At 42.9% G+C, this 25,745-nt stretch overlaps 1 protein-coding gene across 4 annotated transcripts in view; it reads left to right on the top strand.

The window, feature by feature from the left end:
- Positions 1-25,745, top strand: part of METTL17 (methyltransferase like 17) — an 88,745-nt gene that overhangs the window by 44,493 nt on the left and 18,507 nt on the right. For all 4 annotated transcript variants that reach the window (XM_075829148.1, XM_075829175.1, XM_075829167.1 and 1 more), the window contains exons 3-10: positions 4,152-4,298; positions 4,461-4,548; positions 9,777-9,858; positions 13,307-13,380; positions 22,930-23,024; positions 23,153-23,223; positions 24,202-24,309; positions 24,400-24,468. In XM_075829148.1, the coding sequence (XP_075685263.1) occupies positions 4,152-4,298; positions 4,461-4,548; positions 9,777-9,858; positions 13,307-13,380; positions 22,930-23,024; positions 23,153-23,223; positions 24,202-24,309; positions 24,400-24,468 (734 nt within the window). The remainder of the gene's footprint in view (positions 1-4,151; positions 4,299-4,460; positions 4,549-9,776; positions 9,859-13,306; positions 13,381-22,929; positions 23,025-23,152; positions 23,224-24,201; positions 24,310-24,399; positions 24,469-25,745) is intronic.

Below are 25,745 nucleotides of genomic sequence, written 5' to 3'. Positions count from 1 at the left end.
CGTACATCAGTCGTGGTCGCGCATTGATTACTTGTGAACGACGCGGCAATAGAAGATATGGTCATCTCTGATCACTCCCCAGTCACAATTACTTTGGCAGACACGGTAGCTAAGGGACTGGATTTTATTTGGCGGTTCCCCTCCTTTCTGGTGGCGGATGAGGGCTTTGTACAAAAGCTAAAGGGCTGGTGGACGGAATTTGATGGGGATAATGCATCACACTGTACGGACCCGTCGTTATACTGGCGGACAGCTAAAGCGGTAATTCGCGGGAAAAACATACAATTTTTGGCCAATCTTAAACGTAAAACCACCGAAGGGTATAAGACGGCGAGCGACCGATTAAGGTGCGCATACACGGCGTTTTTACAATCTCCATCAGCGTCTCTGGGGAGGCTTGGAGGGAAGCCAAGCGACCGTATGATCAATGGCTAGACAAAAGAGAAAGTATTTATCGGTCTCAATTTGATGCGGACCTTATGCGTTTCGGTAATAAGGCGGGCAAATTACTAGCACGATTGGCGTAGGGGAGGTATACACCGTCACACATTTTAACCCTTAAAGACGCCAAAGGGCTTCCCACAGTGGATCCAAAAACCATAAACACTATATCAGGCCCTGTACTCCGACACGCCAGTCGACACCCAAAAAGGAAAGGAATTTTTGGAGAAGGTAAAGCTGCCTGGACTCACGCAGGAGCAGAACGAGCTGCTGAGCGCAGAGATCACGGAGGCAGAGATAGCGGATACCATCAGAACCTTATCTAACGGGAAGGCCCCTGGGCCGGATGGGTTCACGGGTGAATTTTATAAGTCCCTCAGAGAAGAAATTAGCCCCATCTTGGTGGAGTACTATAACATTTTATTACAGACCGGTACGCTACCAGGGGAGGCCAAAATCGCACATATAAAGGTGCTGCCCAAAAAGGGGAAGGACCCTCTCGATCCGGGGTCCTATCGACCAATATCATTGATAGACCAAGACCAGAAAATACTTACAAAAATCTTAGCCAATCGTTTAGCAGTGTATCTACCGACATTGGTGGGAAAATCTCAAGTGGGCTTTGTAAAGGGCAGGGCAGCAGTGACTAATCTGCGTAAGGTGTTAACAGTATTATAAACAGTCCGACACGATCCCCGGCCAGGTACCCGGCCGGCACTCTTAGCGCTAGACGCAGAGAAAGCGTTTGATAACATACAGTGGGAATGGCTGGGGATGGTGTTAGACAAGATGAATGTCCAGGGAGCCTTTCGGAACTTTCTGAAGGGGGTCTATACTAATCCCCAAGCGCGTGTCTATTCTTCAGGATTTCTGTCGGCTCCCTTCCAGCTGTATAAAGGGACCAGGCAGGGATGTCCCTTGTCGCCACTTTTATTTAATCTAGCACTCGAACCAATGGCTAGATTTCTGGAAGAGTCGGCAGTGTTCGAAGGTATCCAGGTGGGGTCATTGGCGGTCAAGCTGGCCTTGTACGCTGATGATGTTATTCTGTTTATGTCAAATCCTCAAGAACACTTAATGCCGGTCTTTCGCTTTTTGCAGGACTTTGGGCAATGCTTGGGATACAAAGTAAATGTAGCTAAAAGCGAACAGCTGGAGTTGGGCAAACCATTACCTGGGATCTTTTGGCAATCCTTGGGATGTGGGATATCCCCGGTGAAACAATGTATCACTTATCTGGGAATTAAGATAGGGAAGGCACCTGAAACCTTGTATGGCTTGAATTACCCGCCACTGTTTAAAAAAATGCAGGCGGAACTAAACAGATGGCGCCAGTTACCGATATCCCTTCTGGGGAGGTGCCACCTGATTAAGATGGTCAGTTTCCCCAGATTGCTATACCCCTTTCAAACACTCCCACTATTACTGAAACATGGGGACGTATCCAAGCTGAATTCGGCATTTACTAAATTCATATGGGCGGGAAAGAGGCCTCGCATTGCACTCACTAAGCTCATGAGGGACATGCATGAGGGGGAGCTGAAATTTCCCAATATTAGGGGCTACAATGTGGTGTGCCTCTTTCGACATGTAGTGGACTGGCTTCATGAAACGAGTCATTATTCCAACTTAGAGCTAGAGGGGGAGTATGCCTCGCCCTGGAGCTTAAAGGCCTTGTTGCATTGTCGTGTGGCCTCTCTTCCGTGCCGTCTCAAAACATCCATTGTTCTGAGAGATACAGTCCTAGCCTGGAAAGTGGTCCGTAAAATTTTTGACTTGCCTTACCTGCTATCCAAGCACATGCCGTTGTGTGGGCACCCGGAATTTTTACCGGGAGTAGACAGTAGAGACAGATTTGCCTCTTGGGGGAATTCAGGTATTAGCAATGCAGGGGACCTTATGCATACAGAGGAAAGGAGATGGTTAACCGGATCGGAAATCAGGGCTAAACTCAATCCCTTAGAGGACAGCGCAAATTTCCTACAAGTCCTCCAGGTGCGATCATTCTGTACCTCTAGGCTCAGAGATTTAAATAAGGAGGCCACCACTCATATGTTAGATGAGGTCATTGGCCCAGTGGCTCTTCGGGTGACTATCGCGCAGTTGTATAGAGCACTCGGGGGATATTTTGCCTGCCCGCAACAACGGGTAATGTTCAAAGTCTGGGAACGGTGGACGCATGATCCGGCAATAGGAGAGACCATATTGGGGGGATGGGAGACGGTACGGAAGGTGGTCATTAATGAGAGCTGGAGGGAAACCTATTTCAAATTAATGCATACGGCTATATATGGCTTCAATATTCTGCCTTCACAGTCCTTCCCCGATCGCATCATGAGTTGTCCCAAATGCAATACCCCCCTGACGAATTTGTGGCACGGAGTATGGGGTTGTGCTCATACTAAACGGTACTGGATAATGATACATAACTATATTTCAGATTATTGTAAAGCAAACCTTCCAATGACGCCCCAAGCGCTGCTGTTCCATCAGGCGCGACCGCCAGAGGAAGAGGTTGCTGGAGGAACGAGATCCCCTCCCCCCCTGGTGCACACAATTTTGTTGGTGGCTTTGAGATGCCTTCTATGCAAATGGCTGGAAGCTGATACACCGGATATCGATATGATCGTGTCCCACTTGAAACAATTGTTAGCCCTTGAACGAGTGGAGGTAGAAAGAAGGAAAGAAACGGGAACCAAAAAGCTGTTTGCTAAATGGCAGCTATTTATAGAAACGCAATGCACAGCGAATGAGGTGGTGGAAATTGTTGCGCCGTTTAGACACACAGCATGGTATCATACACCGCTCCTGGCTGGCACTTTAGGAGGCTTACAACTACAGTCAGTCTAGTAGTAGATAGGGGATAGAGGGGGAGGAGCTACTCTTTTATGACCTAAGTCGTGATCAGGAATAGGGGAAGTCACGTTGATTGCTTAAACAAATGTAAAACGATATGCCATGCATGTATGTATGTACTTAATTTGCTTCTGTTATACTCGCAGTTGCGAGCTGTTCATTGACATCGCAAATTTTTCTTTTTGTGAAATGTTTGTACAAAATTTGAAAAAATGTTAATAAAAATTGATGTTTTAAAAAAAATAAATACACGTAGAGTAAACTCGCAAATGTCCGGTAAATTTAAACCTAGCGGTATTATTATAGTAATGTAGTATTGTCATAGTAATGTAGTATTATTATAGTAGTTCAAATAATTAATTGATTAACAATAATTTTGTATTGTATCAAATTTGAATGTAACGCGGCCCGTCAACTTCAAATTATTTCTTTGTGGGGCCCATTTACCCGGCCGAGTTTGAGACCCCTGCTCTAATTGGTGATTCCATAATTTTGTAGATAGACCATCAAATTTTGACAAAAATCCTCATCATTACATAAGCCATTTTAAGGTTGGATTGCTTTATAAGGGAGTCCAAATAAAAATTATTTTGCCATTTAATCAGGCAGGAATAGTGATGGGTTTTTTGCTGTTTTTTTTTTTTTTTTACATCAACAATGTGCTACATGATGACTAGTCTGATTCCTATGGACGTGTGCTTGTGGCAGCACAAATGTTACCTATACCTGTAAAATATTTATTTTCTATCTCCGCCTACCATGTACACGGTGAAAATATGTATGTTTTTGTGTACATTTTTTGTTAATGTTATTAATTAATAAGTACCGATAACTGCTATTAATTTGTCTTTTAGAAAGAACTGTCAGACAGTTGGAAGAACATGTTGCCTCACTAAATAACTACTTATGGAGCCGAAAACGGCCACTTGAGGATAAGGAATTAAGAGAAAAGGCCATGGAACTAGAAAAAAAGTTTAAAGATAACACACACATTGAATCAGGTAATTACAATAAAAGTCCTCTCATCTACGGGACTACAACAACTCCAACATTTACTTGTTTGAGCCAGTGTCCATAATAATAAGAAAAAATAGATGCGTCTTTTGTGTTACAGAAGTTAATTTATCCATGTCCTATGATTTATGAACTTTGTTTTTTGACAGATCTAAATATTTATCAAAAAGAGCAAAAGTTAAAAAATGATGTGTTGAATTCTTTACGAAAGAATACATATCACTGGCAGCCTTTAAGGTAAGGAACATTGTGGTGCTCTGAAAAGCATGTTGTCGTTCTAGACACATTCCCAACAATTCATTTAACACAAATCTAGTTCAACCTATTATCCAGCAATCCCAGAGGAAGGCAAGACAAACCCCTATGAGGTCACTGACCATGTTCCTCCTGGAAAGGAAAAATCTTTCCTGACTCCAAATATAGCAACAAGAAATTAAGTATTAAGAAAGGCAAAATCCCTACCATCCCTTTTATTTTGATAGTGAAACTGTTACCACTAGACGTGGTCAATGCCACCTTGATAAGCCCCGTTTACACAGAACAATTTTTCAAACCGTCAATGAATGACCTGTGGTTTGCAAAAAACAACCGGAGTATCTGAACATTATACATCGGTACAATCCTTGTGGATTAGTCTCACCTCTCCCCTCCAGTGTCATCATTGCTCAGTGACACCTTTCATTAGTACTTCAATTTTTTCCATGAATGCTGATCTCTGGGATTAAAGTTACCGGTGCTGTAATGTTGGCATACATAGGGCCTTATATAGGAAAACTAGTGCCGACAAGAACTGGAGGTGCTGCCTATAGCAACCAATCTGATCACAGCTTTCCTTTTCAGACCTACTTTGAAAAATAAAAAGCTTAATTCTGATTGGTTGTGATGGTCAATACCATTAGTTCTTGTCTGCGCTAGTTTTTATAGTCCCATGGATAAAAATGTATACAAATGGTTCAATGTTAGTATTATAATTTATGGTCACTCATGTAGTCAAACATTACAAACATCAAACATTACATCCACATATGTTTTGATCTGAAACTTATATTAACCCCTCCAGGACACAGCCTGTTTTCAAATCTGACGTCACTTTATGTGGTAATAACTCTGGAATGCTTTTACCTATCCATGTGATTCTGAGATTGTTTTCTCGTGACATATTGTACTTTATGTTAGTAAAAAAAATTGGTCGATAAATTCAATATTTATTTGTGAAAAACGTAAAATTTTAGCGAAAATTAGCATTTTTCTCAATTTAAATGTATTTGCTTGTAAAACAGATAGTAATACCACACAAAATAGTTACTAGTTAACATCCCCCATATGTCTACTTTATGTTTGCATCGTTTTTTTCACGTCCTTTTATTTTTCTATGACGTTAAAAGGCTTAGAACTTTAGCAGCAATTTCTCATATTTTCAAGAAAGTTTCAAAAGGCTATTTTTTCAGGGACCAGTTCAGTTCTGAAGTGGCTTTAATGGCCTTCTGTTTTAGAAAGTCCCCATAAATCACCCCATTTTGAAAACTGCACCCCTCAAAGTATTCAAAACCACATTCAGAAAGTATTTTAACCCTTTAGGCGTTTCACAGAAATTAAGGCAAAGCAGAGGTGAAATTTACAAATGTAATTTTTTTTGCGGAAATTCATTTGTAATAAAAAAAATCTGTAACACAGAAGAAACCAGAGAAACACAACTCCATATTTATTGCCCAGATTCTGCAGTTTTTAGAAAATCCAACATGTGGCCCTAGTGTCCTAATGGACTGAAGCACCGGCCTCAGAAGCAAAGGAGCACCTAGTGGATTTTGGGGCCTCCTTTTTTTAGGAATATATTTTAGGCACCATGTCGGGTTTGAAGAGGTCTTGCGGTACCTAAACAGTCGAAACCCCCCAAAAGTGACCCCATTTTGGAAACTACACCCCTCAAGGCATTTTTCTAGGGGTATAGTTAGCATTTTGACCCCACAGTTTTTTTGCAGAATTAAGTGGAATTAGTCTGTGGAGATGGAAACATAGAATTTTTTCATTTTTACAAGGAATAAAGGAGAAAAAGCACCCCAATATTTGTAAAGCAATTGTTCCCGATTATGTCAATACCCCATATGTGGTAATAAACTGCTGTTTGGTCCCGCTGCAAGGCTCAGAAGGGAAGGAGCGCCTTTTGGATTTTGGAGCGCAGATTTTGCTGGATTGTTTTTCAGTGCTATGTCGGGTTTGCAACGCCCCGGATGGACAAAAATAGTGGAAACCCCCCCAAAAGTAACCATGTTTTGGAAACTACACCCCTCAAGGAAATTTTCTAGGGGTATAGTGAGCATTTTGACCCCACAGGTTTTTTGTAGAATTTAGTGGAATTAGGCCGTGAAAATTAATATCTACATTTTTGTCCACTAAAATGGTGAATTTTTTAATTTTCACAAGGGATAAAATTGGAAAAGCACCCCAACATTTGTAAAGCAATTTCTCCCGAGTACAGCAATACCCCACATGTGGTCATAAATGTTTTTTTTTATTAGAAATTAAGTAACCCTTTCAGGACTGATCCTTTTTTGCTTTTTCATTTTCGTTTTTCACTCCCCGCCTTCCAAGAGCAATAATTTTTTTATTTTTCCATCAATAGAGCGGTGTGAGGGCTTATTTTTTGCGGGAAGAGTTGTAGTTTCTATGAACACCATTTAAAGTACCATAAAATGTGCTGGGAAACTGAAAAAAAAAATAATTTGCCGGCTGAAATTGGAAAAAACTGACTTCTCCATTCTTTTTGGGGTTTCATTTTTAAGTCTTTCACCGAGCGGTAAAACGACAACTTTAGTTTTATTCTGCGTCTCAATACGATTACGGTGATACCAAATTTATATAGGTTTTTTTATATTTTACTACTTTTACAAAGAAAAGACTATTTGTTAAAAAAAAATGTAATTGTTTTGTATCATCACATTCTGACATCCAGAACTTTTTTTATTTTTTGGTCGATTGAGCGCTGTGGGGGCTTATTTTTGGTTGGACGAGCTGCAGCTTTTATTGGCACCATTTTATGGTACATACATCTTCTTGATCACTTTTTATTACATATTTTTTAGCGCTAAGGTGACCAAAAAACAGCGATTTTGGCATTTTAAATTCTTTATCTCTTACAGCGTCCACCGTGCGCAATAAATTACGTTTTACTTTATTCTGAGGGTCGGTACGATTACGGCGATACCATATGTATATAGTTTTTTTTAAGTTTTGCAGCGTTTGCACAATAAAATTAGGTTTCTATAAAATAATTTATTTTCTGAGACACCATATTCTGAGCCGTAACTTTTTTTTATTTTTTAGTCAAAAAAGCTGTGGGAGGTTTTGCAGGACAGGTTGTAGTTTTTATTGGTACTATTTTGTGGTAAATGCGACTTTTTGATCACTTTTTATTCTATATCTTTGAAGGGGTGGTGACCAAAAAATGGAGATGCTTACATAGTTTTCCATTTATTTTGTTCGTGGCGTTCACCGCACGGAAAAATAACATTATAGTTTCATAGTTTGGGTCGTTACGAACGCGGTGATACCAAATATGTGTACTTTTTTTAACGTTTTCATTTTTTTCCTATAATAAATGACTTATTATAGGAAAACAAAAACTCTTATTTTTGCACTTTTATAAAACATATTTATGAACTTTTTTTTTTTTTTACTTTTTACACTTTATTCTTTTTACCTGCAGCTCTGATCGCTGCTAGAATACATTACACTACCTAAGTAGTGTAACGTATTCCAACTGTCAGTGTGACGTCACAGTCAGGGTATGTTCACACGGCCTATTTACGGACGTAATTCGGGCGTTTTTGCCCCGAATTACGTCTGAAAATAGCGCCTCAATAGCGCTGACAAACATCTGCCCATTGAAAGCAATGGGCAGACGTTTGTCTGTTCACACGAGGCGTATATTTACGCGCCGCTGTCAAATGACGGCGCGTAAATAGACGCCCGCGTAGAAGAAGTGACCTGTCACTTCTTTGGCCGTAATTGGAGCCGCTATTCATTGACTCCAATGAATAGCAGCGCTAATTACGGCCGTAATTGACGCGGCGTTCAAGCGCCTGCACATGCCGGTACGGCTGAATTTACGGGGATGTTTTCAGGCTGAAACATCCCCGTAATTTCAGCCGTTACGGACCCCCGCCGTGTGAACATACCCTCACTCTGACAGTACGTCTACGAGAACCAGCCAGAGGCTGGTCCTCATAGGTTTCCATACATGGCAGACCCGGAGGCCGTTGCCTGGCCTCCGGATGCCATCACAAGCATCAGCAACCCCCACAATTGCATGGGGGCTGCTGATGTGCTACAAACCCCCTAAATGTGGCGATCGCAATCAAGCGCCGCATTTAACGGGTTAATTGCCGAAATCAGCGGCGATGAGCCTCTGAACGGCAACACTGGAGTGTCAGCTTTTCGGCGACAGCTGAACTCCCAGTTCCCGATGCACACCTTGTCGCCGACAGTGTGCATCGGGAACGACACAGTGACTTCCTGTCACTCTGATGTCTGATGTTGGTCCTGATGGGCTTCCGTCCATGGCAGACATGGAGGCCATTGTTTGGCTTCCGTTTGCCATGCTAACTATCGGCAAACCCCGCGATTTCGGACTGCAGTCTGCTGATATGCTAGAAACCCCTAAAATTCGGCGATTGCAACCGATCGCCGCATTTAAGGGGTTCATTCGCTGAAATCAGCGGCAAAGGACTGCTGGCCGACAAGAGTGGAGTGTCAGCTGTCGGCGACAGCTGACCTCCCGGTTACCGGTGCACACTGTCGCCGCCAGTGTGCACCGGAAACAACTCCGTAACTATACGTCGTCGTGCGGGAAGTAACCTCCCGCGATGACGTATAGTTACTTACTCGTGCGGATAGGGGTTAAAGGAGTTAGGTTCTGGATTTTTTTTTTTTTTTCAATGGCTGCAAATGATGATAAGTTAAGAAAAGAAGCTGTACTTACCTATTCTTTGCCCTGGCGATCCAGCGCCGACGCTCTGCCGGCACTTTTGGTGATTGGCTGCAGCAGTCACATGCTACATGTTATCAATCAGAAGGCTCAGCGGTCATGTGTTATATTTCTGGAATTATTTCATAAATACGATTTCATCAGCGCTAAATCCTCTGATTGGCTGCAGCAGTCACGTGCTATGTGCATGTAAACAATCACTTGGAGTCCAGCCGAGGTGTCATGGCTGGATCGCCGGGGGAAAGGATAGGTAAGTACAGCTTTTTTTCTTAATTTCTCATTTGCAACCATTGCAAAAAAAATTCAGAACCAGGATAACCGCTTTAAGCTATTAAGTTAGATCATCTTTATTTAGCAAGCAATACCTAATTACAGTAAAATGTGACCTTTGGCATTTACGTGAGCTGTACAAAAGTTGGAATACTGTAAAATAATATTTCCACAATGCATTCTTACTCATTGTGCCATATCTTTGTTTCAGCTACACAGAGCAGTTTGGCTTGGTGTATTTAGCCACACGCTTTGATGGAGGATTTGCCGCAGTATCTAGAGCGCTACATGAGGTGAGGGGATGCAAAATAATGAGGGGAATTTCGTAAAACTGGCATGTCATATGCCAGTCTTAATCCAGACTTCGTTAGATTAAAATGCGCCTAATTTATTAAGAGTTGTTGGCCTAAATTATAGTGAATCTGTCAGGCCTTGATGTGGCCATGCCCCTTTCAACTAAGCTGTACCCACTTTTTTATAAAGAGGTGGAGGCGGCTTTACAATGCAAAACTCCCAATATGTTTGCACAAAAAGTGAGTTTTTGCACAAATATTTGCAACTTTTCTACTCCAGAAAACTGCTATAGAGTGCATAATGAATTCTCTGGGCATCAAAAGGTTAAGGGAGCACAGGGCAGTCCTGCCCTACTACATGGATGTTTACTGATTCTATTCATTTATTTTTTATGTTACAGTTTATTACTTGATAATAACATTTGGAATTATCTGGATTTCTTTATATTATGTCAGACACACATAATTTTGTCCAAGAACCCTATGTTTCTGTCTAACAAGATCTCAGTTACAGTACATAGTTACATAGTTACATAGTTAGTACGGCTGAAAAAAGACACATGTCCATCAAGTTCAACCAAGGGAAGGGAAAGGGGAAGGAAAAATTTCTACACAGGAGTTAATACTTTTTTGTTCTAGGAAATTATCTAACCCTTTTTTAAAGCCATCTACTGTCCCTGCTGTGACCAGCTCCTGCGGTAGGCTATTCCATAGATTCACAGTTCTCACGGTAAAGTAGGCTTGTCGCCTCTGCAGGTTGAACCTTTTTTTCTCCAGACGGAGGGAGTGCCCCCTTGTTTTTTGAGGGGGTTTTACATGGAACAGGATTTCACCATATTTTTTGTATGTGCCATTAATATATTTATATAAGTTAATCATGTCCCCCCTTAGTCGTCTTTTTTCAAGGCTAAATAGGTTTAATTCTTTTAATCTTTCCTCATAACTTAAATTCTCCATGCCCCTAATTAGCTTCGTTGCTCTTCTTTGTATTTTTTCCAACTCCAGGGCATCCTTTCTATGAACTGGAGCCCAGAACTGAACTGCATATTCTCGATGAGGCCTCACTAATGCTTTGTAAAGTGCCAATATTACATCCCTGTCCCGTGAGTCCAGGCCTCTTTTAATACACGACAATATCCTGCTGGCCTTTGAAGCAGCTGATTGACACTGCATGCTGTTATTGAGTTTATGATTTACAAGTACACCCAGATCCTTCTCAACAAGTGAATCCGCCAGTGTAGCGCCCCCTAGGACATATGATGCATGCAGGTTGTTCGTACCCAGGTGCATAACTTTACATTTATCTACATTAAACTTCATCTGCCAAGTGGATGCCCAAACACTTAGTTTGTTTAAATCTGCCTGCAATTCATGAACATCTTCCATAGTCTGAACTATATTACATAGCTTGGTGTCATCTGCAAAAATAGAAATAGTGCTATTAATCCCATCCTCTATATCATTAATAAATAAGTTGAATAATAGTGGTCCCAGCACTGAACCCTGGGGTACACCACTTATTACCGGGGACCATTCAGAGTAGGAATCATTGACCACAACTCTCTGGATACGGTCCTTGAGCCAATTCTCAATCCAATTACAAACTATATTTTCTAAACCTATAGTCCTTAATTTACCCATTAGGCGTCTATGGGGGACAGTGTCAAATGCCTTTGCAAAGTCCAAAAACACTAAATCCACAGCGGCCCCTTAGTAAAACCGTGCTGGCTGTCACTTATAATACTATTTTTTGTCACATAATCCTGTATATAGTCCCTCAATAGCCCCTCAAACATTTTCCCCACGATGGATGTTAAGCTTACCGGTCTATAATTACCCCGGGAAGACCTAGAGCCCTTTTTGAAAATCGGCACCACATTTGCGCTGCGCCAGTCCCTTGGCACTATACCAGTCACTAGAGATTCTCTGAATATTATGAAAAGGGGGACAGAAATAACTGAACTAAGCTCTTTAAGAATTCTAGGGTGTAACCCATCTGGTCCCGGGGCCTTGTGCACATTTATTTTATTTAATTTAGCTTGGACCATATCTACATTCATCCAATTCATTATATCAACTGATATATTAACAGCACTGGCACCGGCTACATCAGCTGCTCTTTCTTCAGTTGTATATACAGAGCTAAAGAACCCATTTAGTAACTCTGCCTTCTCTTGATCCCCTGTGACCAACTCCCCATTACCATTATCTAGGGGTCCTACATGTTCAGACCTTGGCTTTTTAGCATTTATATACTTGAAGAATTTTTTGGGATTTGTTTTACTATCCCTGGCCACCTGCCTTTCATTTTGTATTTTTGCTAATTTTATTACCTTTTTACAGATTTTATTAAGCTCTTTATATTTTACAAAGGCTGCAGATGTACCCTCAGATTTGTATTTTTTAAATGCCCTTTTTTTGTCATGTATTGCCCCTTTCACAGAAGGTGTAAGCCATGTGGGATTTAATTTGAGTCGTTTATACTTGTTACCTATAGGAATAAATTTTGCACTATAATAACTCAAAATAGATTTGAAAATCTCCCATTTATCATTTGTCCCATTATTTGACATTAGTTCTTCCCAGTCTATATCCTGAATTGCAGCCTTCATCCTGGGGAAATTGGCTTTCTTAAAATTAAATGTTTTTGCCCTCCCAGCCTGCGTTTGTTTTTTACAGTATAGGTAAAATGTAACTATATTATGATCACTGTTACCGAGGTTTTCACGAACATTGACATTCCCAACAAGATCTGCATTATTAGAAATAACCAGATCCAACAGAGCTTCACCTCTAGTCGGGTCTTCCACAAACTGGCCCATAAAATTTTCCTGCAACAGGTTGAGGAAATGTCTCCCCTTTGCAGTTGAAGCTGAACCATGACACCAATTAATATCCCGGAAATTAAAATCTCCCATTATCACTACAGTACCCGCCTGTGCAGCCCGCTCCATCTGTTTATATATTTGACCTTCTATCTCTTCAGTTATATTGGGGGGTCTATAGATTACACCAAAAGTAATTTTTTCAGTGTTTACCTCCCTTTCTAGTTCCACCCACAAGGTTTCAACCTCTTCACAGTATTCACCCACTATTGTCTCTTTCAGACTCGCCTTCATATCACTTCTCACATGCAGACATACACCACCACCTTTCCTATTTGTCCTGAATTTCTAAAGCCTTGAACATCTATTCTACTCGAGTCTAGTCCACACTACTCCGTCAGAGTTTCTTCATAAAGGAAATATATGTCTTTTGTAACACTTCTGTAAACCTGTGACCGCAAGCCCTATGATGACAGCTATATAATTTGCAATATAACATATTCTTCAGTATAATATTATGTAATTAATAAACTCTTCTACTGCTTTAATGAGGCAAAATCTTGACACAATAAGGATATACAACAGAGTGTACTCTGATGCTAAATGTGTTATGTCTCCCACAGATCTATCAACGTGTTCCAGAGTTCACCCCTCAGACATTGATGGATTTTGGATCCGGTGTTGGATCAGTTTCATGGTGAGAGTACTTAAAGGGTTACTCCCATCTCAGACATTTATGACGTATCCACAGGTCTCAGGTACCAAGCTATGGGATCCGCACCTATATCAAAAACAGGAGTCACCCGACCTGGTGAGGCGGCTGCTAGCCTGCTGATTCCAGGCAGAGACTCAAGTGAAAAGATTGCTCGGCTGTTTCTGTAATTGCCATAGAACGGAATGGAGAAAGACGCGCGTATGCTGCCATTGCCCATACATTTATAGAATGTAGTATTACATGAGGATCATTCATAATAATGATCAATTATGTAATACACAGTCGAGTCACATTATTATGACCACCAGCTAATATCTAGAGTAACTACCATGTGCAGCACGGACAGCAGCTAGACAGGCTGGGGGTGACTCAATAAGGTGCTGGTAGGTTGTCTCCGGTATCTGGAGCCATGCTGACTGCAGTACATCCCACATTTGCTGGAGGGTGCGTCAGGGAGAATCCATAGAGCGAACAAGACAGTGGTCCCACAAATGCTCAATTGGGTTCAAGTCTGGTGATTTAGGGGGCCAGGGAAGCACTTGGAAGTTTTGGTCGTGCTCTTCCAACCACTGTCAGACATTTCTAGCCATGTGACATGTCGCATTGTCTTGCTGGAAGATTCCATATCCCCAGGGAAGACAAACCGCATGTATGGGTGGACGTCATCTGCAACGATGGATTCATACCCAAATCGGTTCAGTGCCTTCCACATGGATGAGTGGGCCCAGAGAATGCCATGAAAAAAATGCCCGGACCATAACGCTGCCGCCACCAGCTTGTGTTCTTCCTGCAATGGTTGCAGGGTGTTTGTTCTCTGATTTTTCTCGCCTGACACGCCAACGTCCAGCCGTTTGATGAAGCAGAGAGAGTTTCTCTTTGTGGCTGCTCTCTACTCTAGCTGAAGGAGCGGTGTCCTGAGTGCATCCCGCCTCCCCCGATAGGACATTCAAATTTTGTGAGCTAGAATGGCATACTATTTTGCTTACTATTTGAAATTCTAAGGGTATGTGCACACACACTAATTACGTCCGTAATTGACGGACGTATTTCGGCCGCAAGTACCGGACCGAACACAGTGCAGGGAGCCGGGCTCCTAGCATCATACTTATGTACGATGCTAGGAGTCCCTGCCTCGCTGCAGCACCACTGTCACGTACTGAAAACATGATTACAGTACGGGACAGTTGTCCTGCAGCGAGGCAGAGACTCCTAGCATCGTACATAAGTATGATGCTAGGAGCCCGGCTCCCTGCACTGTGTTCGGTCCGGGACTTGCGGCCGAAATACGTCCGTCAATTACGGACGTAATTAGTGTGTGTGCACATACCCTAACAATTGCTACTTCGCATATGATACAAGTGTCACTTTCTCTGCATGTGATCTGAATACCAGAGTGACAGTTTGTCATTAGATGCTGAGGAGCAACTGATCAACTTTAACCCTTTCAGGACCAATGACATTCAAAAGGTGAATATTTTTTTGTTTTATACTGTAGCTAAATATATTTTTTCTTTTTATGGCACAAGTGGAGCTTTAATGTGGTATCACAAAAAAAACGTATCTCTTAATTTTTTTTTATAATATAATCATTTTTTATATAGGGCAAAAATGGGGAAAAAAGCGAATTTTCCTTTTTTAATTTAACACAATTACTATAACCCAAAAACTTTATAGCCCAATATAATTCTTTCATGTGTATTGCGATACCAAATATGTTTACTTTACCCAACATACAAAGTTACTATAAAGCTCCATAACATTTATTTTCAGAATATTTTATTTTATAGCGGGGCCTGGGGGACAAAAAATAGTGACTGTTAATTATTTGGATTTGGGCTAACATATTTTGCATGATAAGGACACCTTATAACAGGGGTGCAAGATGCCCATGTAAAATGCATCCATGTCATAGAGGATTATCCTGATTATACAGTCGAATTAGAAGGATAAATTAATAAAATGAATAATTTTTTACCAAATTAAAACGTAACCACATATATAGACACGCACATTCTTTTACGTTAGGGTCCTCTTACGCAACACGACAATGGTCCGTGTAAACGAGCGCCGATCAACGAGACAGCTCATTGATCGGCTCTTGTTTGCTCCTTTCACAAGGTGCTATGTATGGGAACGAGAGCTCGTTAATACGATCTCTCATTCCCATACATTTCTATGATGTCGGCAGCACGTCTCCCTGATTACAAAGAGATGTGCTGCCGACAACGATAATATTTATTGCTGCATTAAAGATGCGATCAGCGATGAACGAGTGTTTGCTCGTTCATCGGCTGATTTTTATTTTGGGGAAAGGTAGAGATGGATAAGGATTGTGGTTCCTTTGGAAAATTTAAAATGGTGAAAATAATAAACTTTTATTAACAAATTATATTAAAATTATTTTAAAAGTATCCAATGTAGGTCAAATTAAATTACAGTGCAGATGACCCCCTTATCTTACACCATGAAGGCACAATTAGCCCTATGAATAATTGACTATCAATTATTGCTGTCATGCAATGACATAGTCAGACCAGCCTGTTGTCATTTATTAAAGTTGGTAGATGTATTGCCGAAAGGATGAGCTATAGGGGGTCATCTGCACTGTAATTTAATTTGACCTACATTGGATACTTTTTAAATAATTTTAATACAATTTGTTAATAAAAGTTTATTATTTTCAATTTTCCAAAGGAACCACAATCCTTATCCATCTCTACCTTTCCCCAAAATAAAAATTTGCACAATACCGGTGGTGTACACCTTTGTGGTTCCCATTACTCACTCTATATAATAATATAAGAGAGGGTATTTGCACAATTCCCCTTATTTGACTCGTTCATCGGCTGAACGCTGCCCTGTTTACATAGGGCAATGCTCGGGAACGAGCGTTCAGTCAATGCTCGTTTGCTCGATAATTGGCCTGTGTAAAAGGGCCTTAAGGGAATTGAATGCACAGCTATTCCATAATATATAATGACTCTCAGTATATATTATGGAATAGCTGTGTCTGCAATTCTCTAATGTAATAGAATTGTATCTTGGTATTTTTTTTATATGAGGGAAATGCATGCACAGTAATTCCTTAATTACTCTAAAAAATATAAATTTATCTACTTTGTATATGAGACAGTCCCTCTCCTCTCTGTATATAAGACAGAAGAGAGACTGTCTAATGTGAATAAAGAAGAGTGAGAAACTCTGAGACAGTCTCTCTCCTCTGTTTACATTAGACGACCTCTATCTCAGTCCTCAGGGGTGGGGTCTTCCTCCTTGTCCTTCATACTTACCCGGCTGCACTGTCTCATCCTCCGCCTCCCTGGGTCTCTCCTTTCCCCTTGAGAGCCCACAGGATCCAGTATATGTCCTCAGGTTCCTTATGCTTTCGTCTTCCCCTCAGTACATGGGAGGCAGGGCCAGGCAGCAATGGTCATGTTGCATGTTGAGGCGGCCCGGCAGGTTTGCTAAACAGGTCAGGGGTCAGGAGGGTGTAAGATTGGAGAGCCTGCTGGCGCTGGACTCGTTGCTGCTATAGCGGCTACTTCCTCCAGGGCTTTTCCCGTCATATTGAGAAGCCACCACTATGGGGTTCAGGCTAATATCAAGCTTCAATGAAAGGGTGAAGTAATAGAATTAATTAGATTAATCACCCAGCCCTACTGTACATACATAAAGACACATATTTAGACAAAGTAATATTATATATATATATATATATATATATATATATATATACACTACCGTTCAAAAGTTTGGGGTCACCCAGACAATTTTGTGTTTTCCATTAAAACTCACACTTATATTTATCAAATGAGTTGCAAAATGACTAGAAAATATAGTCAAGATATTGACAAGGTTAGAAATAATGATTTTTATTTCAAATAATAATTTTCTCCTTCAAACTTTGCTTTCGTCAAAGAATGCTCCATTTGCAGCAATTACAGCATTGCAGACCTTTAGCATTCTAGCTGTTGAGTTGCTGAGGTAATCGGGAGAAATTTCACCCCATGCTTCCAGAAAGCCCTCCCACAAGTTGGATTGGCTTGATGGGCACTTCTTGCGTACGGTCAAGCTGCTCCCACAACAGCTCTATGGGGTTGAGATCTGGTGACTGCGCTGGCCACTCCATTACAGATAGAATACCAGCTGCCTGCTTCTTCCCTAAATAGTTCTTGCATAATTTGGAGGTGTGCTTTGGGTCATTGTCCTGTTGTAGGATGAAATTTGCTCCAATCAAGCGCTGTCCATAGGGTATGGCATGGCGTTGCAAAATGGAGTGATAGCCTTCCTTATTCAAAATCCCTTTTACCTTGTACAAATCTCCCACTTTACCAGCACCAAAGCAACCCCAGACCATCAAATTACCTCCACCATGCTTGACACATGGCGTCAGGCACTCTTCCAGCATCTTTTCAGTTGTTCTGCGTCTCAAAAATGTTCTGTGTGATCCAAACACCTCAAACTTCGATTCGTCTGTCCATAACACTTTGTTCCAATCTTCCTCTGTTCAATGTCTGTGTGCTTTTGCCCATATTAATCTTTTCCTTTTATTAGCCAGTCTCAGATATGGCTTTTTCTTTGCCAATCTGCCCTGAAGTCCCCTCTTCACTGTAGACGTTGACACTGGCGTTTTGCGGGTACTATTTAATGAAGCTGCCAGTTTAGGACCTGTGAGGCGTCTATTTCTCAAACGACTCTAATGTACTTGTCTTGTTGCTCAGTTGTGCAGTTGTGCAGCGGGGCCTCCCACTTCTGTTTCTACTCTGGTTAGAGCCTGTGTGTGCTGTCCTCTGAAGGGAGTAGTACACACCGTTGTAGGAAATCTTCAGTTTCTTGGCAATTTCTCGCATGGAATAGTCTTCATTTCTAAGAACAAGAATAGACTGTCAAGTTTCACATGAAAGCTCTCTTTTTCTAGCCATTGTGAGAGTTTAATCGAACCCACAAATGTAATGCTCCAGATTCTCAACTAGCTCAAAGGAAGGTCAGTTTTATAGCTCCTCTAAACAGCAAAACTGTTTACAGCGGTGCTAACATAATTGCACAAGGGTTTTCAAGTGTTTTCTAATCATCCATTAGCCTTCTAACACAGTTAGCAAACACAATGTACCATTAGAACACTGGAGTGATAGTTGCTGGAAATGGGCATGAAAAACCAGACGTTTGCAGCTAGAATAGTCATTTAGCACATTAACAATGTATAGAGTGTATTTCTGATTAATTTAATGTTATCTTCATTGAAAAAAACTGTGCTTTTCTTGCAAAAATAAGGAAATTTCTAAGTGGCCCTAAACTTTTGAACGGTAGTGTGTGTATGTATGTGTATATATATATATATATATATATATATACATACAGGGGCGTAACTAGGAAAGACTGGGCCCTATAGCAAACTTTTGACTGGGGCACCCCCCTCCCCTGAGTGTCACACAACCCCCCCTTGTAGATAGTGCCTTTTTTACAGCCCCCCCAGTAGATAACGCCATACAGCTCCCCTGTAGGTAACGCTATACAGCCCCCCCTGTAGGTAACGCCATACAGCCCCCCTGTAGGTAACGCCATACAGCCCCCCCTGTAGGTAACGCCATACAGCCCCCCCTGTAGGTAACGCCATACAGCCCCACCTGTAGGTAACGCCATACAGCCCCACCTGTAGGTAACGCCATACAGCCCCCCCTGTAGGTAACGCCAGACAGCCCCCCCTGTAGGTAACGCCAGACAGCCCCCCCTGTAGGTAACGCCAGACAGCCCCCCCTGTAGGTAACGCCAGACAGCCCCCCCTGTAGGTAACGCCAGACAGCCCCCCCTGTAGGTAACGCCAGACAGCCCCCCCTGTAGGTAACGCCAGACAGCCCCCCCTGTAGGTAACGCCAGACAGCCCCCCCTGTAGGTAACGCCAGACAGCCCCCCCTGTAGGTAACGCCAGACAGCCCCCCCTGTAGGTAACGCCAGACAGCCCCCCCTGTAGGTAACGCCAGACAGCCCCCCCTGTAGGTAACGCCAGACAGCCCCCCCTGTAGGTAACGCCAGACAGCCCCCCCTGTAGGTAACGCCAGACAGCCCCCCCTGTAGGTAACGCCAGACAGCCCCCCCTGTAGGTAACGCCAGACAGCCCCCCCTGTAGGTAACGCCAGACAGCCCCCCTGTAGGTAACGCCAGACAGCCCCCCTGTAGGTAACGCCAGACAGCCCCCCTGTAGGTAACGCCAGACAGCCCCCCTGTAGGTAACGCCAGACAGCCCCCCTGTAGGTAACGCCAGACAGCCCCCCTGTAGGTAACGCCAGACAGCCCCCCTGTAGGTAACGCCAGACAGCCCCCCTGTAGGTAACGCCAGACAGCCCCCCTGTAGGTAACGCCAGACAGCCCCCCTGTAGGTAACGCCAGACAGCCCCCCCTGTAGGTAACGCCAGACAGCCCCCCCTGTAGGTAACGCCAGACAGCCCCCCTGTAGGTAACGCCAGACAGCCCCCCCTGTAGGTAACGCCAGACAGCCCCCCCTGTAGGTAACGCCAGACAGCCCCCCCTGTAGGTAACGCCAGACAGCCCCCCCTGTAGGTAACGCCAGACAGCCCCCCCTGTAGGTAACGCCAGACAGCCCCCCCTGTAGGTAACGCCAGACAGCCCCCCCTGTAGGTAACGCCAGACAGCCCCCCCTGTAGGTAACGCCAGACAGCCCCCCCTGTAGGTAACGCCAGACAGCCCCCCCTGTAGGTAACGCCAGACAGCCCCCCCTGTAGGTAACGCCAGACAGCCCCCCCTGTAGGTAACGCCAGACAGCCCCCCCTGTAGGTAACGCCAGACAGCCCCCCCTGTAGGTAACGCCAGACAGCCCCCCCTGTAGGTAACGCCAGACAGCCCCCCCTGTAGGTAACGCCAGACAGCCCCCCCTGTAGGTAACGCCAGACAGCCCCCCCTGTAGGTAACGCCAGACAGCCCCCCCTGTAGGTAACGCCAGACAGCCCCCCCTGTAGGTAACGCCAGACAGCCCCCCCTTGTAGGGAATGCCAGACAGCCCCCCCCTTGTAGGGAACGCCAGACAGCCCCCCCCCTGTAGGGAACGCCAGACAGCCCCCCCCCTGTAGGGAACGCCAGACAGCCCCCCCCCTGTAGGGAACGCCAGACAGCCCCCCCCTGTAGGGAACGCCAGACAGCCCCCCCTGTAGGGAACGCCAGACAGCCCCCCCCTGTAGGGAACGCCATACAGCCCCCCCCCCCCGTAGGTATCGCCACACAGCCCTCCCTGTAGGTAACGCCATACAGCCCCCCCTGTAGGTAACGCCATACAGCCCCCCCCTGTAGGTAACACCATGCAGCCCCAACCCCCCAAAAAAATCCGACCTATAGTGTGTCCTACAAAAGACATGTATCCCGTATCCACTGGATATGGGATACATGTGTGATCGCTGGCAGCGATAGGGAGAACGGGGGACCGAAAGTCCCCCAAGTTCTCCATGACTAACCTCTGACTTCCGGAGTCTGCGCAGCTCAAGAAAAATGAAAGGAGCGCTGGTCACTCATGCGTATAAGTGCGACCGGCGTTCCATTCATTTCTACGGAGCTGCCGACACAGACCCCGGAAGTCCGAGGTTTGTGATGGAGAACTTCAGGGGACTTTCGGTCCCCCGTTCTCCCTATCGCTGCCAGTGATCACACATGTATCCCCTATCCTGTGGAAAGGGGATACATGTCTTATGTAGGAACAGCCCCTTTAATGGCAGAGCGGGGAGATACCTCCCTGCTCTGCGCGCTGTAGTAGCCATAGCGGCAGCTAGCGGAGCCTCCGGCCATGGTAGGGGCCCGTGTCACCCGCCGTAGCGGTAGTTACGCCACTGTATGTATGTATGTATGTATGTATGTGTATATATATATATATATATATATATATATATATATATATATATATATACATATATACATACACACACACACACACAGAAACACATATGACATAAGTGTAAATATATAGACATATACAAACACACACAGGCACATATATATATATATATATATATATATATATATATAGACATGCTTGCACATATATAGACATGCAGGCAAATATATATACATACACACAAAGACACATATATACCCACACAGGCACATATATACAAAGTACAGATAATGCTGTAGATCAGGGGTAAACAACCATCGACACTCCTGCTGTTGTGAAACTACAACTCCCAGCATGCATCCAAAGGCTTTAGGGAATGTGTGAATTGTAGTTTTACAACAGCTGGAGTGCCAACAGTTGCTGACCCTGCAGTAGATGATTACTGCAGTCCTATGTAACACCACAAATAACACACAGTGATATAGACACATAAGCACACATATACATGCACAGAGACACACATATTAGAACATATACACATTCAGAGAAGAGAAATATATACAGACACATATAGGCACATATACATAGAGAGACATAGACACACAGAGACACATATACAGACACAAACGGCAGAAATATTCTCAACTAAGCGCTTACCTCCTCCCTTGCTGGCAGGCTCACAGGCTTCTTTCAGGGATCGGCTGTGGGAGGAGCTTCCTCCTCTCTCGTCCTGTCTCCTCCATGTGTGTAACAAGGAGCAGATGATAGAGAGCTGATTAAATGGCCTGTCCAGTGGCGCCCCTTAAATGCAAGGAGGGTGCAGAGCCCTGTGCACTGGCTCTGGCTGCGAGGATGCAAGTCATGTCCTGCCAGCATGCTCCTCTCCTCCATGTGACCTCATCAGGACTTCACGGGTTTCCATGGCAATGGCCCAATTGCAGAAAGGACGTTTCCTGCATTCGGGTCCCAGTACTAAACATGGCGCTCAATTTGATTCCTCAATTTTTTATTTCAGATCCTCAGAATACTCGGACTGACACTCTGTAAGTCTTATCTCTTTAATGGCAGATCGCTATGCAGCTTGATCTGCCTTTAAATGTAGGAATGCATATATACACTCTGGCTGCATGGGACATTGGCAGTTAGGTTGTACATATGCAGTTTGGTGGTGGGAAAGTATTAAAATGGCTTGCAGCACATCAAAGTTAAAGGGAGCTATTCTTTAAAGGGAATGTATCACCTTTACTAATTAAAACCCGATACTAAAACATATTCATTTTTTTTTTCTAATCTGTTATTTTCTGATTGTACATTTTCTTGATTGTCTTAAATATGGGGCAGTTATCTAAATGAGTTGCTGGTGTGATCCTGTGTTTTCTGGCCCCAGCTTTATAATAAAAGTGTCACCGTTCATTGTAATCCTGTCTGTGGTAATAATGAGATGACTGCTGAGAAGTGATCTCTACAGAACAGGAAGTGTCAGTCTATTGTGCAGCTCCATGGTCAGTGTAAAAATGGTTGGGCGGGTTTATCCAGATGAAAGCTAAACTGGCATTGAGTGGGAAGCATAGGTAGGTTGACACTTCTCACGTCCATGAGAGTCTAAAGAGAAAAGGAAACGTAATATTGCAGGAAGGAGTTAAACATTGGGATTTTCTTCAGTTCTGCATGATACATTGTTTTGTTTTGTTTTCCAGGGCAGCCCATGGTATATGGGGTAAAAGTCTCAAAGAATATATGTGTATTGATTCCTCTGCATCAATGAATACTCTTAGTGACCTGGTATTGAGGGGTAATACACTTTGACTCAATATTATTAATGTGTTATATCTATTTTTCTGAACCTTTTTGACATATCCTTGTCATTACTTGCATAAATATTACTAGCCATTAACCTTTCTGTTGTATGTTTCTGAGCAGGTGGGTCAGAAAAGAGTGATATGCACATCCCTGGCATTCATTTTAGACAGTTTTTGCCGGTTTCACCCAAGGTAAGTCTTTCTGTTTTATAACCCTTATTCTACGTATCGCCCAACATTTTGGAAGGTCAAAGAGGGATGCTCAAGGCAGGTTCACAGTCTGCATTTTTTTTTTTTTTTTTGTGGGAACAGATCACTAAGAAATTGAAGGGTAAAGGATTGCTCCACCTGTGCTCCCTATCTACAGTAGGAACCATTTGACAATTTGGTTTGTCACCATCAATCCTACAAATTGACTCGAATTGTAACTGTTAATGTATAACAGAATAGGATTAAGTAAATTTAACAGTTTAAATCAGAAGTGATATCTTTTTATGCTGCTCTTATATTGGACAGCCCCATGGCTTTACATCAGGAATGAGTGACCGGAAAGCCACTCGGTTCTCTCACATATACATCTGATGAAAGAGGACGAAAGAGAGCCTATAAAACCCCTTTACTTTTGATATGTCATAACAACATATCAGAAGTTTTGATCGATGTGGTCCGGGTGCTGAGACCCCCGCCATTGCTGAAAGAAAGGTGCAAAAGCGCTCAGCTGGGCTCTCCTCATCAACCTGAAGACGGGCTCATAGACGTTCTACCTGAGCCCGTTTTCAGAATGACGAGGAGAGATGATCTCATCCAAAGGTTCAGAGTGCTCAGCTGACCACTTCTGCACTTTTGTTTCAGCAACAGTGGGGGCCTTAGCACCCAGACCCGACTGATCAAAACTTCTTATATATCTCTGACATATAAAATAAATTCTGAAAGTATAGTTATTCTGTAACGTTCAACTCATTTTCCCAGAAACTTTTAATAATAATGACTTCAGCTAATTTTAAGGGGATCAGTATAAAAACATGGAGGTTGTTTTAAGGCCATGTATCTGGCAAATTGTCATTTGTGCTTGAGAAATCACAGCTTTTGTGATCTGTAGAACTGTTTTATGGCTGTTGTGCTTTGCCGCTAGATTGACTTATGTTTGGTTGGGCGGTTTTGCTTTTCCAGATACAATTTGACCTAGTTGTCTCTGCATACTCTTTAAATGAACTTCCCAACTTTGCCGAGCGCGAAAGAACCATCCAGACATTATGGAGGAAAACAGGGGGCTTCCTGGTTAGTATGTTTTAGCAACTATATTTTTCCCACCTTGTTCTTCATTCATTATCATTTAATATCTTTGTCTTAATCTTCATTATCTCCTAGGTGCTGGTGGAAAATGGTACTCGAGTAGGACATCAGCTTTTAATGGAGGCTCGTGATATAGTTTTAAAGGTAAGTTACACTTCTGATGTTGATAAAGAGCAATGCCAGGAGCCCCCCTCTCTAAAAAAAATAAAAAAAATTGCAGTTTCATATGCAACATAGATTACCGATATTAATGTTTTCTTTCAAACACTTCTCCTCTTAATTTTTTGTTCACTTCAGCATTCCTTTGTCTGGGAAGGAGATTTTTATTTGTTAATTGTGGGCTTCCTGATTAATGAAATACAGCGCTGTCAGAATCAAGATACCTGACCCATTATGTGGTATCAGTTTTTTTTTCAGATAAATGCCACACGGTGACTGGCCGCAACACAGATTGCTGTGTAATCGCTGTGTTGCACTGCCTGTGTCGCAATAAAGAAAGTGAATGTGGCCGCGTTGTGACCATGACTGCGATAAAACAATTGCAAGAAATCCAAGCTTGATGGATTTCTTGCGATTGTCGTGTCGCGACAACCTGTGCGTCGCAACGCGACCACTTTCACTTTCCTTACTGCATTGCAGCCAGTGCGACACTGCAATGCAGGCAGCACAATACAGCGATGTTTGGCTATGCGACCTGTGTCGCGCCCAATGACGCCATGTACCTCTAGCCTTATTACATAGTTCTGTCCACAGATTGTCATCACTCACTTTAGCCCCTACCCCTAATGGGACTCACAAACCATATGCACACAACTTAGAAAATTATATTACAGCTGACACCTAACTCTAACGGGCGGGATTGAAGTTAACACCGCTCCCGGATGTTTAACCATTTAGATGTCTCGGTCAATAACAAGCACAACATCTAAGCCATTATACAGAAGAAGGGTGGCCCTCTGTCACCACATCAGCCACCTACAATGTGATCACATGGTGCCAATGTGTTGTCATGTCAGCTGGGGGCCTAATAAGGGCCCTCAGGTCTGCCAGCTTACTCCTTCCAGAGACCAGGCTTAATAGTAGAATGCAAAAAGCACAATACACTGCAATACATAAGTATTGCAGTGTATTGTGCAAGCACACCAACGATGTGGACTAAACCAGACTAAAAAAATATTAAACCGTAATTTAATAAAGTTTTTAAGAATATACAGTATATAAAAAAAAAAAGTAAAAAAAAAAAAACCTGTATTCATTTTTTGGGTAAAATATTGTAAGCAATAAGAAAATCCAAATAATAATGCCGCGTCTGTAACCATCCGAGGCATTACAATATAACGTTATTTATCTCGCATGGTGGACTTTGTAAAAAAATAATAATTTGTAAATGCCATAATTAATGTTTTGAGATCACCTTGCCT

Source organism: Rhinoderma darwinii, chromosome 1 (genome assembly GCF_050947455.1).
Source record: "Rhinoderma darwinii isolate aRhiDar2 chromosome 1, aRhiDar2.hap1, whole genome shotgun sequence".
NCBI lineage: Eukaryota > Metazoa > Chordata > Amphibia > Anura > Rhinodermatidae > Rhinoderma > Rhinoderma darwinii.
The sequence above is the reverse complement of the archived record's forward strand: the minus strand, read 5'-3'. Positions and strand labels throughout refer to the sequence as shown.